This window comes from Vipera ursinii, assembly GCF_947247035.1.
Source record: "Vipera ursinii genome assembly, chromosome: 5".
NCBI classification, from domain to species: Eukaryota; Metazoa; Chordata; class Lepidosauria; order Squamata; family Viperidae; genus Vipera; species Vipera ursinii.
In genome coordinates, this window is record NC_139518.1 from 21,311,354 (window position 1) to 21,324,938 (window position 13,585).

Consider the following 13,585-nt stretch of genomic DNA (forward strand, 5'->3'; position numbering starts at 1 on the left):
GGAAGGTTAGGTAGCATAACACACAGTAGTCTCGTAAATCAAGTTTTGTGTCTCAAGGATGAAAAACAAAGAAACAAGAGACTTGTTTCAAGTTTCTCTGTTATATATGATTGAACATTCAACACATTTTGAGTTTTGTTATGTTGGAATACAATCAACTCAGAACATTCCACTGAAATATTTCTAATAAAGCTGTCCTGTTCTGGGCTCAGAACAATATTTTTTCTCTCAGATATATTGTAGGTTTTAGTAGCTATCTAAACAAACTACTGTAGGAAAATAAATCTTCCACATTTAATATTTCCATAAATATAAACTAAACACATATTTGAGTAGATATATGATGTTCATATATGCTCATTTAATCCATTCCATCCTATGTTTTCCAAAATGATGTTACTTACATGTAGTATTGACAGATTTTATTTTTTTCTTTAAACATTTTGTTTTCCAAAGAAAGAAATTCAATTGCTTTATTCCGTTCTCCTTCCAAGGCATCTTTTTCTTTTTCCACCATTTTAACTCTGTTTAACTAGACAGAACATATAGATTTAAGCTATTTTGCAACAGCTACACCTACTTAATTAGTTTTCACAAATTCACTATATAAAAATCATAAAGGGTTTAGTTTTAGTTTGCATGCAGCTAATTTCACATAAAAGCAAGAACTTTCCAGATACTTCACTTTTACAGCATTCAGGTTGTTGCAATTCAGAAAAAAATCAGTTGCATTGCATAGTATATGACAAACATAATACTCAATGGTTTCTTAGATTTATAATTTAAGTTTACATTTATAATTTAAAATTAAAATTAAAACTAACTGTAGAATAATCTATTAATTTAAAGCCTCACCTTCTCACCTCTTTGTTCATTTAATATCTCCATTCTCCGACATAATATTTGAATAGGCTCTTTCAATCGTCCTGATCCTATTATATCTTCTAAATATTCAAGCATGCCTTCATCATGCTCATTCTGTCCTTTTGGTTTCATCATTGCTATTTGTTCAACTTCTCCCTACAAGTTATTTAATAAAAAGAATCTGCAAGATTCTTATCTTTATAAATAAATAAATAAGAGCTTTAACCAAAATTGCAAATATAACAACCAAAAAATACTGGTATACCTATGCAAGAAAATCTTAATTGAAAAGATACGTAACAGAATGCTAGTACTTATGTTTGCACAAAGCATTATGTAAAATCTTTTTTCAAGTCATGTGCTTTCCCAAGTTTCTTACATGTTTCTGTCAAGGATTCTCAGTTGGTGTGTCCACATGTGCATTTCAAGCCTCAAATCTATCTAGTTTGTTGTCTATCAGTATTAAGCATACGACATACCTGTAAAAGGAGCTCCACTGAAGACCTGATTACTACAAGGTAGACTAAAAAACCCATTAAATTGAACCCAAAGAGCACCAACATAGATATTTCAGCAAAGGGAGAAGTGCCACCTGCAGTTTGCAAGCTATTGTCAAGGGCTGCCCCACAAATTCTTATAGCAGTGTAGACAATAGATTTAAAGTCTAAGACTACATATTTTTAATTAAAAATTAGCAGCTAGCTGTTGCTGAAGGCAAGTTATGATACAATTATACTGGCAACCATAATCCAGTCAGCAATAAAGTACATATTAATTTCATTTGAAGATTGTAGCTTCTGTTCTACTATCTTTAAATATAATTGATCCATCAATCTGCAAATTATATTGTTCAGAATATGTATTAAAATCACAACTATAGAATGAATAAACCAATATTATAGAATTTAAATATTATAGTAAGAATATTCTTAGTAGACCATTTTAGTTTAATATGTAAATTCAAGAATAACAAATAACCTATCATTCAAGTAATCCTTGATTTACGACCACAAATGGGCCTGGAATTTTGGTCATAAAGTCAGGATGAAACATGACTTGACTTGATAACTGGTTTTATAAAGATAGGTGGTATGTTACAGCTTCTTGCTTTCAATAAATATTCCTGAAATAATATTTATCTGGGTTATGTCCTAGTTTTCATAATAACCATATATAATGGACTATTTTTTCAACCTAGTAGTTTCTTTAAAAAATACTATAACAAATAATTCCTTTTCAGTTTAAGTAATACTTCCTTAAAAGTATGCATCTATAAAAGTACAGATCTGAGAAATAACCTTACAGTACAATAACTGTTGTTGTATAGGACTAGTGGCAAGTGTGTGTGTATATAACTGAGGACAGCAACCTAAGAATTTGCAGATACAAATACGTTCCTTTAAGACCCACTTGACTAGCACATTTTGAATAATATTTTTTTCCCAGGATGATAGGAAAATGTATTGGGGAGGTGTATATCCTAAACCATAAAATATATGTCACTTCCATTGTTGATAATTGGCACCAAAAATGGGAAATATTTGGATTTTTTGGGGGGGACTAAGAGAAACAGAAAGTTTTTCAGATCAACTGAATTTGAATGACTCAGACTAACATACTTCATATCTTATTTGCACTTAGAAGAAAATAATGAAATTCTTGAATTTTTGTCTTGGATGTCAACAATAGCTATATTTCTCAAGATTCTATATATATAATACTGAAGATACTCAAAAATAAATTTTCCATAGTTATCTTTTAAGATTTGTACAGTCCTGTTTCTAACACACACACAGGAAAATTTTACTTATATCCTATGGAGAGAAGTGTGATAAGTTCCCAAAGAATTTTTTTAAAAGTTCTAAATAAAGTTGAATATACATATTGGAGGTGAGAAAATTCTGACTGTAGTACAGATCTCATTCACTAAACTTTTTGTGTCTATTTAAATTTATAGATTCTGTATTTTAGTTTGAAGCAAAAACGTTAATTTTACAGAAATAGTTAATTATAATTTACAGTAGGGCAATTGTTTTTAAAATAGGAAAAGATGTTTAAAATAGTATATTCAGATTTTAAAGAAAAACAATTCAATTATTAAAATATTTATACAATGTGACAAAATTTCCTATTCTTTTTATAGGAATATTTACTTTTTTCTTATAATCAGATTACAATAGAAACAAAACTATATAATCTGATCACAATCCAGCATTTTAAGGTAATTTTACTCTCTGGAAAAAAGTTAAGAACATGCTTATCAATTTTAATGAAATCCAACAATTTATGGCTACGTGGTCATGTTTAAACTGAATAAAGCTTCAACATGACTTGTAATCTTTTCAGGTAATTATTAGACATAAAGGATTCCTAAATTTGATATCAATCCTTTATTGCTCATGGTTAAAAAGAGCTGCATATGAGCAGCATATAAGTGCATATTGGATGGTCCACACCAAAATTAGGATGTGTTCTCTATATACAGATTGAAACTAAGTTATTTTGTTTTTGAAATGGAAGAGTTGTTCCACCCAGAAATTGTGGAGGGGATAAAAACAGGAAAAAAGCAGGACTGAGTAATCAGTGGAAGTAGAAGGGAGATTATATTTCTTAAAATATGGGTATACGCAGGTTGCTATACAAACTATTCAGAATATAGTAGGAGAATAAATATATATATATATATATATATATATATATATATATATATATATATATATACGTTTTATATATATAAACGTATACCATATTTTAAGAATGAGGAAGCCTGAAGAGATATACATCTGGAAACAAAAGATAACCAGCAAAACAGGTGGGCTCTGTGTAAACTGACTTAATGAAGCTATACCACATCCTTTGGAATAGTGTTTTTCAAAAACAATTTTATTGTGGAAAGCTACATTTGATCACATTACATCTTATTTAGAAGTGGTGAATATAAAAACATTGAATTAGAAAAGAAAATACAGATATAGCTATGCATCCAGTTCTGGAACTGCAGTTTAGTAAAGACATAGCAACCAAGATGGTAAAGAGCCTGGATGTCAAAACATAGTAAATTAATCTTGAAAAAAACAAGACCATAGAGAAACATATCTACATATCTGTCTCTTACAATCTGAGGGGTTACCATGTAAGGTCAAGGCAGAACTGCTGTTTTCCAGAAGACAGGATAAAAAATAGTGAATTAAAATTACAAAAAGGTACATTTAGAATGAACATCAAGAAAAAAATGTAAGTGTTCAAAAACAGAACAGAATGCCTCAAGAGGTAACAGATTTTCTCATGTTGGAGGGTTTTAAATACAAGTTCATCCAATGGCAAAACTGTTACAGGGCTACCTGCAGGGAGCTGGAATAGATTATCTCAAAGACCCCTTCTGATAGTTACATTGTATGATTCTTTGTAATGACTTATAACTAAGCCCAGATGAATTATTAGGGCTTAAATACATCTTTGCAAATATAAACAGCTAATAAAAGTTTTGTACTGGACATATACATTGGACAAATGGAATTATCAAAATGCCCTGAACACAGTCAAGTCAAAGGTTTTGCATTTGACAGACTGCCAATTTCAATAAATTATCTATGTCCTGGTTTGTTTTAATTGAGGAAAAAACCCAGTAATGCTACATGTTTAATTTGGCTAAAACATACAATAATATATTATTTTACAATACAATATACAATAATATAATCCAATTATACTTTCCCATTTAATAAATACCATTTTAAAGTGTGTTTATTTACATTTTAAACCAAAATAACTTGCTCTTCAAAAATGCAACATTTTAATATATTATATTTATGACATTTGTAAATTATTTAGCAGAACAGGAAGACTGAAACCTGCCAACTAAACCTATTGGAGGTTTTTCTAGAATTTTAAAGTTTTATAAAATATTTAAATATAGTATTTTTAAGTCTGGTTTATATTAAACTTAATGTAGTCTTGTAAATGTAACATTAAATTTCATTAAGAAGCAGTCAAAGCAAAATATGTAGTAACTTTAGCACAAAGGTATTAATTCAAATCCTCCAATTAATTAACTTAAAACTGAATCATCATTCTCTCCATAAATCATATAACCTAGTACTAGGTAGAAAGTAGAGTGCTAATCCTGCTGATCAGCATAAAGGAATAATAACTGGAAAAAAATCCTTACTTCTAATCAGGCATAATATAGCATATTTACTATAGTACATCTTGGTTGGGATCCAAGAGGTTTTAGATATTAGATAATTTTTGGGTTGTTGTGTTTTTTTTTTTGCATTCTCTTGTTCTTCACAGTCACCATTAAGTGGACATTCAACAGTGTAAACTGCAACCTGAATAAAATCTGGACATCCTTCCCTCAGAAAAATCTTTTCCTTTTATGTATGGGCTATTTTGGATTCTAGCCAAAACCTGTTATGATCCTAATTCTATAAGGCAAAGGCCACAGTCATAATCAATTCCAGCTCCAAAGTAAATTCTATGGTTCACCTAGTTAATCCAGCAAACCTACCAAGATGTCTTTCTATAAATGTTATGTATCCTACCTGAGAATGTGATTTTAAACTGCCATGTTAGATTTATTACCATAAGTGCAATTAAGTCAACCAAAGCAGTTCCCGACATCCCTTATCATCAGCCATGAGGAATTAAGCAGTTAATAATTCTATTTCAGAAACTCCTTAGGCACATCCCTAAGCAAAAACATTATATGGTACTTCATTCCATTTCTCACTATTATTCCAATATCCTCTGCATCTCCCAAAACCTGAAGCACGTTCTAAGGGCACTCTAAATTACAATATTAAACTTGCAACAAGATTGTAATAAGGTGGTAACAAGCAACGTATCCCTGTCATATTCTAAAAATATGGATTTATCATAGAAAAAGAATGTAGCAACAGTGTAAATATACAAGATCTTTTATAAAACAAAGCACTTAAAATGCACATTTCTTTATTAGTAGTAGTAAATAGAAACATCTTACATTTTCGCCTATTTTTCTTAATGGTTTATACTAGTCACACATACTACTTCTATTTTTTTTTCATTTACATCAATGTTAGCTCATTTTCTATTAAAAGTAATTCCAAAGAATAGTGCAATAAAACTATAGTCTTAAATCATTTGATTTAAAATAAAGCCACCTGTCTTTAAATGTTCTCTGATTAGGATACAGTGTTTCAGAGAATCAACTGAATTCAGTCTTAGATATGCAATATCTGGGAGCCTGGATGCCCAGATGTTGCTTAAAAGCTTTAAGTCTAAAACTATAAATTATATTGTTTGACTTTCAAATCAAGCATAAGCATCAAAAATAATTTTTTCCAAGGATATTGCTTATTACAAATTATTCGCGTTATCAAGTCACAAAGGTATGTTGGCAGTACTCCAACTCTACACATTGTATTCATATAAAAGCTGTATGTAACTTAACTTGAAGTTACTTTATTTTTAAAATTGTGCTTTATAATTTTTGTATCTCTCATAGGGAAAATATGTGCTCAATCAAGAATAAAATAACTTTTCAAAATTAATCCTCTAATTATGGATGTTAAGTTATAATTTTTTATTTCAGAATAAATTAGGAACCAGCTATTAACTCAAAAAATAGAATATGCTATTTAGAAATAATTTCACATATTACAAAACATATTTTGTACAGTAAAACTGTAAAGAATTGTGTATGTGTATCTCTCTAAATGAGTAGACCTGAGTAAAAGATACACAATTCTTCATATCATTATTATTTTTAACAATAAATTCAGTGTGATTTACATTTATAAGATTTAGAATCTGATGCTATGCTTGCATTTGGTTAAAAAGGGGGGGAAGCATTAGTAAAAAAGAAAACTTAAATTATTGTATGCATACCTACATGATCCCATTCCTTAATTAAGTGATGGCAATGTACAACTAAGTAATATAACTTTAAGCAGCTATAAAACGAATATGGCATCACATAAGGGTCACCTATGACATATAAGTGCTTCTGTACATGGACAAAGACTTTTTAATTAATCCTTACTAACTCTTAATGTTAGAGCTGCTCAAAGTTCTGAGTCTTAGGGCAAACGTGACTTTTGAGCATTTGAAACTCATACAAGTTTCTCTGTACTGCAAACTTTACAATATTTCTCTATTAGCTTCTGACTAAATAAAAACTCAAATCTTCTAAATAGAATTTTAGTTATTTTAAAATTATTCCATAACCTTTTAATAAAATACCATATGTAATTTTAGGGAAATGCTCTTTGTCATTATTTATTCAATTAATTTAATTCCTGCTTATTACTTTAAAATTTATAATGTAGAAAAAAAAAACTAGGTTTGACACAATTCATTCCTGGTGATTACTGTAGGGATTTAGCCATCGTCATGAAACAGAAAGTAGAAATTAGTAAATATCAAGTTACATTAACTTTTTTCTAAGAAAGAAAATTTAAGCAATATGACTGTTTACATTTGCCATTAAATCCTGTGTTCTCAATTAATATTTTAGGCCTTACAGTCTTCTGTCCAAAAACAGGTTTAACTATTTGTGTAAGATTACAGAACGGGATGAAAATTTCATATTTCTAATCTACTAATACAAAAAAGGCACAAAGAATAGTAAAACATATTTCATTCATTTGCAATAAATTATGTACTAAAAATTACAGACATTATCACATGTAACAGAAACCAAACAATGTTGGTTAATCCCTGTCACGCTTAAGCAGCACAATAATATTGGTGTTATCTTTACTACACCAATATTTACGTGCTGCTACAGCGGAACAAGTATAAGAATTATTCTACCCACATGCCTATTTAACACATGAAATCAATCTAATATCAGAAACTTTTTATTGGTTTTCTTCCTTAAAATTCTAAAGCAGCAAATAATGACTTGCATATTTATTATGAAACACAAATCATGATGTGCTGCTATAGTACTCTGAGGCTTCCAGAACAGAACTGCCATAATCCCTAATAAAATATACTGAGTTATATGATGTAATAAATTAGAGAGTACCTGTAAAATCAGAAACCTATTATGGTCCAGGTCAATACCGTGACTTCGGAGCAAAAGCCCAACATCTTTAAAAGTTGCTTTCTTCCCACTGATATGGTATATTGAAGAATTATCTTTATAGGCTGTTCTGGAAACATAGAAACTGCTGTTGGGAATGACTTCATAATCATCCCCTTCCTGTTTTGAAGGAAAACAAAACCAGAAAAACAAATCTTAGTATTGTCATTTCTCTACTTCAGATTTCAAAATTATTTTATTTCACAAAACTTTTATATTCCAGTTCAAACTACAACTGAAGCTAGAATAAATTTTGCAATGCATGTACTATATTAGTCATACCAGTATTTTTGTTATCACAGTCTTAGAAAACAAAAGATCCACATTCAATTGCCAAAACAGTATCAAACACACCTTTCTTTCTGAGTACGGTAATCTTAACTGAGTTCAGTGGGAGATTCTAAAATAATTGTATACAGAATTCCACCTTACACTTCATCTGTTGCCATCTTATGAAAAAGATGCTTCTCTTCTATATTGTGGACCACTTGCATAGTCTTGTCACTTTAGAATACTTGTAATATATATTAACGATAGCCTTAGTAATTGAACACTTGTAATTGCTTTATAATCATTACTATGAGGAAACTTGAAAAAAAATGGGCTTATACATAATTTCAAAAACATCAAAATTACACATTTACCCAGTCTCCTGCTTCAGAAGCATTTTCACAAATTTTGATAAAAATCCAAAATTATTTTATTTTCATTTTTGTATTACTAATTTGTTTCCCGGAATAATTTCTTAAGAATTTATTTTAATAAAAATACGGTAGATAATGCATTTTAGAAAGCCAGTATTAATATAAATCAAAAATTAGCTATGATCCAATTATATCTAATAGCAAAATGACCATATATCATGGTTAAATTTATAAGCAAAATATTTTAAAATTATATTTAAATCACTTTTATACAAAATTCCTCCGTCCAATTTCTTTTTATACTGTTAAGTCAGTAATATGTTATTGGTACTATGTGAGGTTTTTTAAGGTTTAGACAAGGTGGGTATTTTTTAGTATCTTTTGTAACAGTAAAGCATTAAAATAAGCCCCAAATTTAACTTAAAACTAATCCTTGCAAAAGTAACTATCATTAATATATAATTTGTAAATTTAAATAAATTATATCTTTTTAAAAAATTTAATAAAGGATTATACATGTGTATATACACACACATATCCAAATACACACATACACCACACCCTTGAATTATCTAGAATTTTTTAAAAAAAAATTATTTAGCAATATACATTTGTAGCTATGACATATTTCAAAGCAAATGTCTAGAATGTTGAAAATTGTGCATACAATTTAACACATTTACACAGAAGAAAATGAATATTAAATGTGTCTGTTTTATAGACAATAATTTGAATAAATTCAATATTACTCCCACAGTGCTTTTTTTCTACGTAAATTCAATTAACTGCATGATTTAAAAATTCATAGGGCAAGTGATTAGCTTCTTCAGGTTTAAAAAACATACCTTGTCAATTATCTTTTGAAAATGAACTTCAACAGTGCAGCTCTGGATGTCACTATGTTCATCAGAATTGTGTATCAGTACTGAAATTTTTTTGGATCTTATTTTTTGTGCTCGATAGCCAAAAACAAAGAGCATGGAATCAATCACATTAGATTTTCCACTGCCATTTGGTCCAATAATGCATGAAAAACGCTGCATTAACACAAAAAAACACACACTGCAGCTTAATGGTTACTAGCAATTGACCTCTCTGCCTTTCACAATGGTTTAAAATATAGTTAAACATGGTATAGGAAAATAGAAAGTATAGTACTGGAAAGCTTAGTTTTCATTACCAAGGATAAAGCATACAAACTACAACCCCTATTATAGTTCACATTTCTAAATTTTTACCAAAAAACATACAGTAAACAAAATGCTACAAACAAGTATGTTCATAATTAGCATCAATAAAATGCTTCAAATTGTAAAAGATTATTTTAATTACCGATTGTTATTCACATGTACTAGGAAAATACTTTGTATACTTTTAGCTTCTTGAATCCACAACAAGCAACTTTTTGAAAAATACAAACAATAGTAATTGAGACTTTCATCTGCTCTATCCTCCCCCCCCCCTCGGTGTTAGTTGCCAATATGTAATTTATTTAACTATTAAGTAGAAAAGTCACAATAAATCTTTACTTCAGCTTAGAAGTTATATAAACTAGGAAGATACCTTATGAAACGGTCCTAGAATTTGCTCCCCAGCATAAGATTTGAAGTTCTGGTTTACAATGTGAGTTATCATGAGACGAGGAGCTCCAGCTTCATTGGTCATAGCTGGAGGTGGGGGAGGAGAGATGCTACTCAAAATTTCTTCTAAACTTTGATCATCAACTCCATTTGATACTGCTAGATATTCAAAAACAAGAAAACTGATATACTTAATAACTACAGTAGACACACACACACACACACACACACACACACACACACACACAATCAATGGAAGTAAAAGCTTCATCTTTTAAAGCTATACTACTGTAACAGGATCAACATATTTGTACAATTAGACTGATTTATTAAGAACTGACCTAGAATGCATCGCTCCCAATTAGTCCTAAAGGACTAATTTAATCATCAGAATTCTATTCTCAGAGCAACCTTTTCCCCCCCTATGTAGTACCTTCCTAGATTAGAAAATACCTTTATACATATAAATCAAAGTAAATAGGAAAATCTTCCCATATTCCTGCATTTTCAGGCAAACCCAGAGGTTCAACAAACTGTGGTTGCTAACTATATATTGCCTTGCAAGATCTAATGACAGCAACAGCACTACTTCTCAAAGACAGGAAGTTTGTCTCTCTCAAAAACACACACACAGACAGACACACACACACAAATCTGGCCATTTATGTTTCAGCAAGACTTAGACCTTTTACTAACTCCTTGAGAAAACCTTTTCTCTGAATAAATGGTATTCAGTATCAATCCACTTACTAATATTTGATAAGTAAGTTGCACTGGCAGTTATTTGCTTTTAATGGAGAACACACACACACACAAACAAACTTAAAGCATGATAAGTAATTGTCTACCAGTATATAAGGTACAAATACTGATCTCCAAATGTTTCCAGAAATTTTATCTACTTCAATTATTGATGTCATGGTATCACAAGATACCAGAAATAAGGCAATTAACTTTTCCTCAAATTCCAAATTTGCTTTTAAACACCACTTTTACCTGAACAATAATTACAGCACATAGTAATAAACAAAATCAAACTATATATATAGGACACCTATATGCTAAGTTAATAAAACAAAATCAGGTCAATAAGAGACTGACCTTGCTGAGGTACTTCAGAGGGGTACATACTCGCTTCTTTTTCAGGTTGCCCATCATTAGAGGACTCCTCCAAGGAATCACTGCCTTTTTGATGGGCTGCCGTAGATACTGTAGATACTTTAGTTCTTTTGCTTGGCATGGTTTCTGTCTGTTTTAGTTCCAAACAATCATACTATAAAAACTGTGTTTTGTTTCCCTTTGTGCTGAAGTACTAAAAGAGAAAAGAAAAACCCTATACCTCGACTATAAAAACTTGCATCCAGTCCCAAATATTAACTGAACATCAGAGCAAAGATTTCAAACTGGCAAGCTATTTATGACAGCGGCATGTATTTTCCTATCTTTACACAGCAGATATCTTCCATACTAAGGCAGATTGCATATTATAAATTACAATTTACATCTGTCCTACTATCTCAACAAGTCAAGCCGATAAAAAAACAAAAATGAACTCCTAATAAGTACTCTGCAATAGAGAACTGGACTGTCTAGCACTTAAATTCTTAAAAATATATCAATATGAACTTAAATGAATATAATGGGATCTAGAGATATTGATTTTATTCTAAAGTCAAAAGTTACAAAATTGAAAAAATTAAAACTCTTTTATAAAGAACAGATCTTACAATTTAGATGGCTTCATAATTTGGTTTATACAAGATAAAAGGCATGATTGTTTTATGCCTCATTAATTTTTTAGATATGAGTATTAAAGAAATGTCTAAAAACCACTAATCTAGATTGAAGTGCTGTTTGACTCAGTCTACATAGTATTTTGGAGCAATTATCTTTCTGATTTTTAGCAAAAAAAACCCATACTATTAACATAACAGGAAACTGAGGATTAAGTAAATTACATATTTTATTACTTCAAAATCCAATTGACAGGAATCAAATATTGAGCTTATTTTAAAAGAAGTTCCAAAAAACTACCTTATCCAGAGCATTTCATAAAAACTATAGAAGATTAAGGAGAAAAAAAATCAGATTTCTAAGCTTCATAAATCCATCACCTCTTCCTCACCCCTCTTAGCTTGCATCGATAAGGGGTCGAAGTAGCGGTGTTTCCTAATAGATTTACGAACCTAATGCAAAATATCACTCATCAGATCAGAGCCGCAAAATCAAAACTCTGCAATTTGAATGTACAAGTTTTAAAAATTAGTGTCTTGCCAATTTCTGAAAAAAATGTATTGGAGTAAGTTTCTCCTCCTCTACACTTCGAAGGCATGCATGCTTTTTCAAAGTGCTCACTTGCTAGAATAATCAGTTTAAGACATTGGCGGGGGGGGAAAGGAAGGCTGAGCGTTATCATTTAAACGGCTAATTAATTTTTCTAACCCCCCCTCCCCAAACTCACTTTTTACAGAAATAATACGAATTGAGCGGAATAGGCACTATGACAGCCTACTTCAAATAAAAAAAATGGCTGTGCGAGAATAAAAGTTAGGGAGTCAACTTGGCGTTTATTACAGGCAACGGAAAAAAAGCCAACCAATGCCTTCTGTCCCCTTCCCCCACGCGGTGGCGGGGAGTGGGAAAAGCGGGGGAGAAGAAAGTGTCCGCCGGTTGGGGGAAGGGGGAAATGAAGCAAGTGCCTTTTCGTACAAGAAACAAACTTGCGCGGAATTTTCTGTTCTCCCAATTAGGCGGAATCAAATACTCTTCCTCATACACACCAATAATTATTTACCGTATTGAAGCTTTAACCTCCGGTCTAATCCCAGCGAGTTCCTCAAATACATCTCCTGAAGCAAAACGCAGGAATATTATATCCCATGATGAGCTTACCAGGCAGCTACTAAGTATTCCGTCCTCACCCACGAGCGGAGTTGGTACTAGAAGCGCGGGCCAGCAAGTTTCCGAGCAGCAGCCCCTGCAGCACCAGACACCTTCGTTTCCTGCCTGCAGCCTTGGCGGCTTCTACACTCGAAAATGGCGCCCAAACGGCAAACTCCTAACGAAATTCGTTAGAAAAGCGCAAAGCATGCTGGGGGAAGAAAGGGGCAGGGTTCCCGTAGGTTTGAAAGGAGGAAAAAAAAATAATGAAACGCTCTCCCGCGCCGCCATCTTGTTTTCCGTTATTTAGCGAAAAGGTGGCGGATTGTTTTCACGTCATGTTTTCTCAACAGTTTTTTTTTGAAGTTTACGGGGGAGGAGGCAAGAGGCATACTTCCCAGTTTTTAGAAGAATACGTTTGAAAATATTCCCAAATAACAAAAGGAGAGGGAAGGACACGAACTCCTCCCGTTGTGTCGGTGGGTTACTTAGCAACAGCCGAGAGATAATGGAATAATAGAGGAGTTTTTCAAAAGACTGACTGC

The 13,585-nt window shown here is 31.4% G+C and overlaps 2 protein-coding genes across 3 annotated transcripts in view; one reads left to right on the forward strand and one right to left on the reverse strand.

Moving 5' to 3' along the window:
* SMC4 (structural maintenance of chromosomes 4) overlaps positions 1 to 13,187 on the reverse strand; it is a 45,414-nt gene extending 32,227 nt beyond the window's left edge. The window contains exons 1-7 of the mRNA XM_083364310.1: positions 13,053 to 13,187; positions 11,262 to 11,472; positions 10,144 to 10,319; positions 9,426 to 9,617; positions 7,880 to 8,056; positions 856 to 1,020; positions 405 to 532 (exon numbers count right to left, since the gene is read on the reverse strand). Coding sequence (XP_083220436.1) covers positions 405 to 532; positions 856 to 1,020; positions 7,880 to 8,056; positions 9,426 to 9,617; positions 10,144 to 10,319; positions 11,262 to 11,400 — 977 coding nt within the window. The 5' untranslated portion in view covers positions 11,401 to 11,472; positions 13,053 to 13,187. The remainder of the gene's footprint in view (positions 1 to 404; positions 533 to 855; positions 1,021 to 7,879; positions 8,057 to 9,425; positions 9,618 to 10,143; positions 10,320 to 11,261; positions 11,473 to 13,052) is intronic.
* A 171-nt stretch (positions 13,188 to 13,358) lies between these two features.
* The window catches only part of IFT80 (intraflagellar transport 80), a 72,671-nt gene continuing 72,444 nt past the window's right edge, over positions 13,359 to 13,585 (forward strand). For both annotated transcript variants that reach the window (XM_083364314.1, XM_083364312.1), the window contains exon 1: positions 13,359 to 13,519. The gene's annotated coding sequence lies outside the window, so the exon portion shown is untranslated. The remainder of the gene's footprint in view (positions 13,520 to 13,585) is intronic.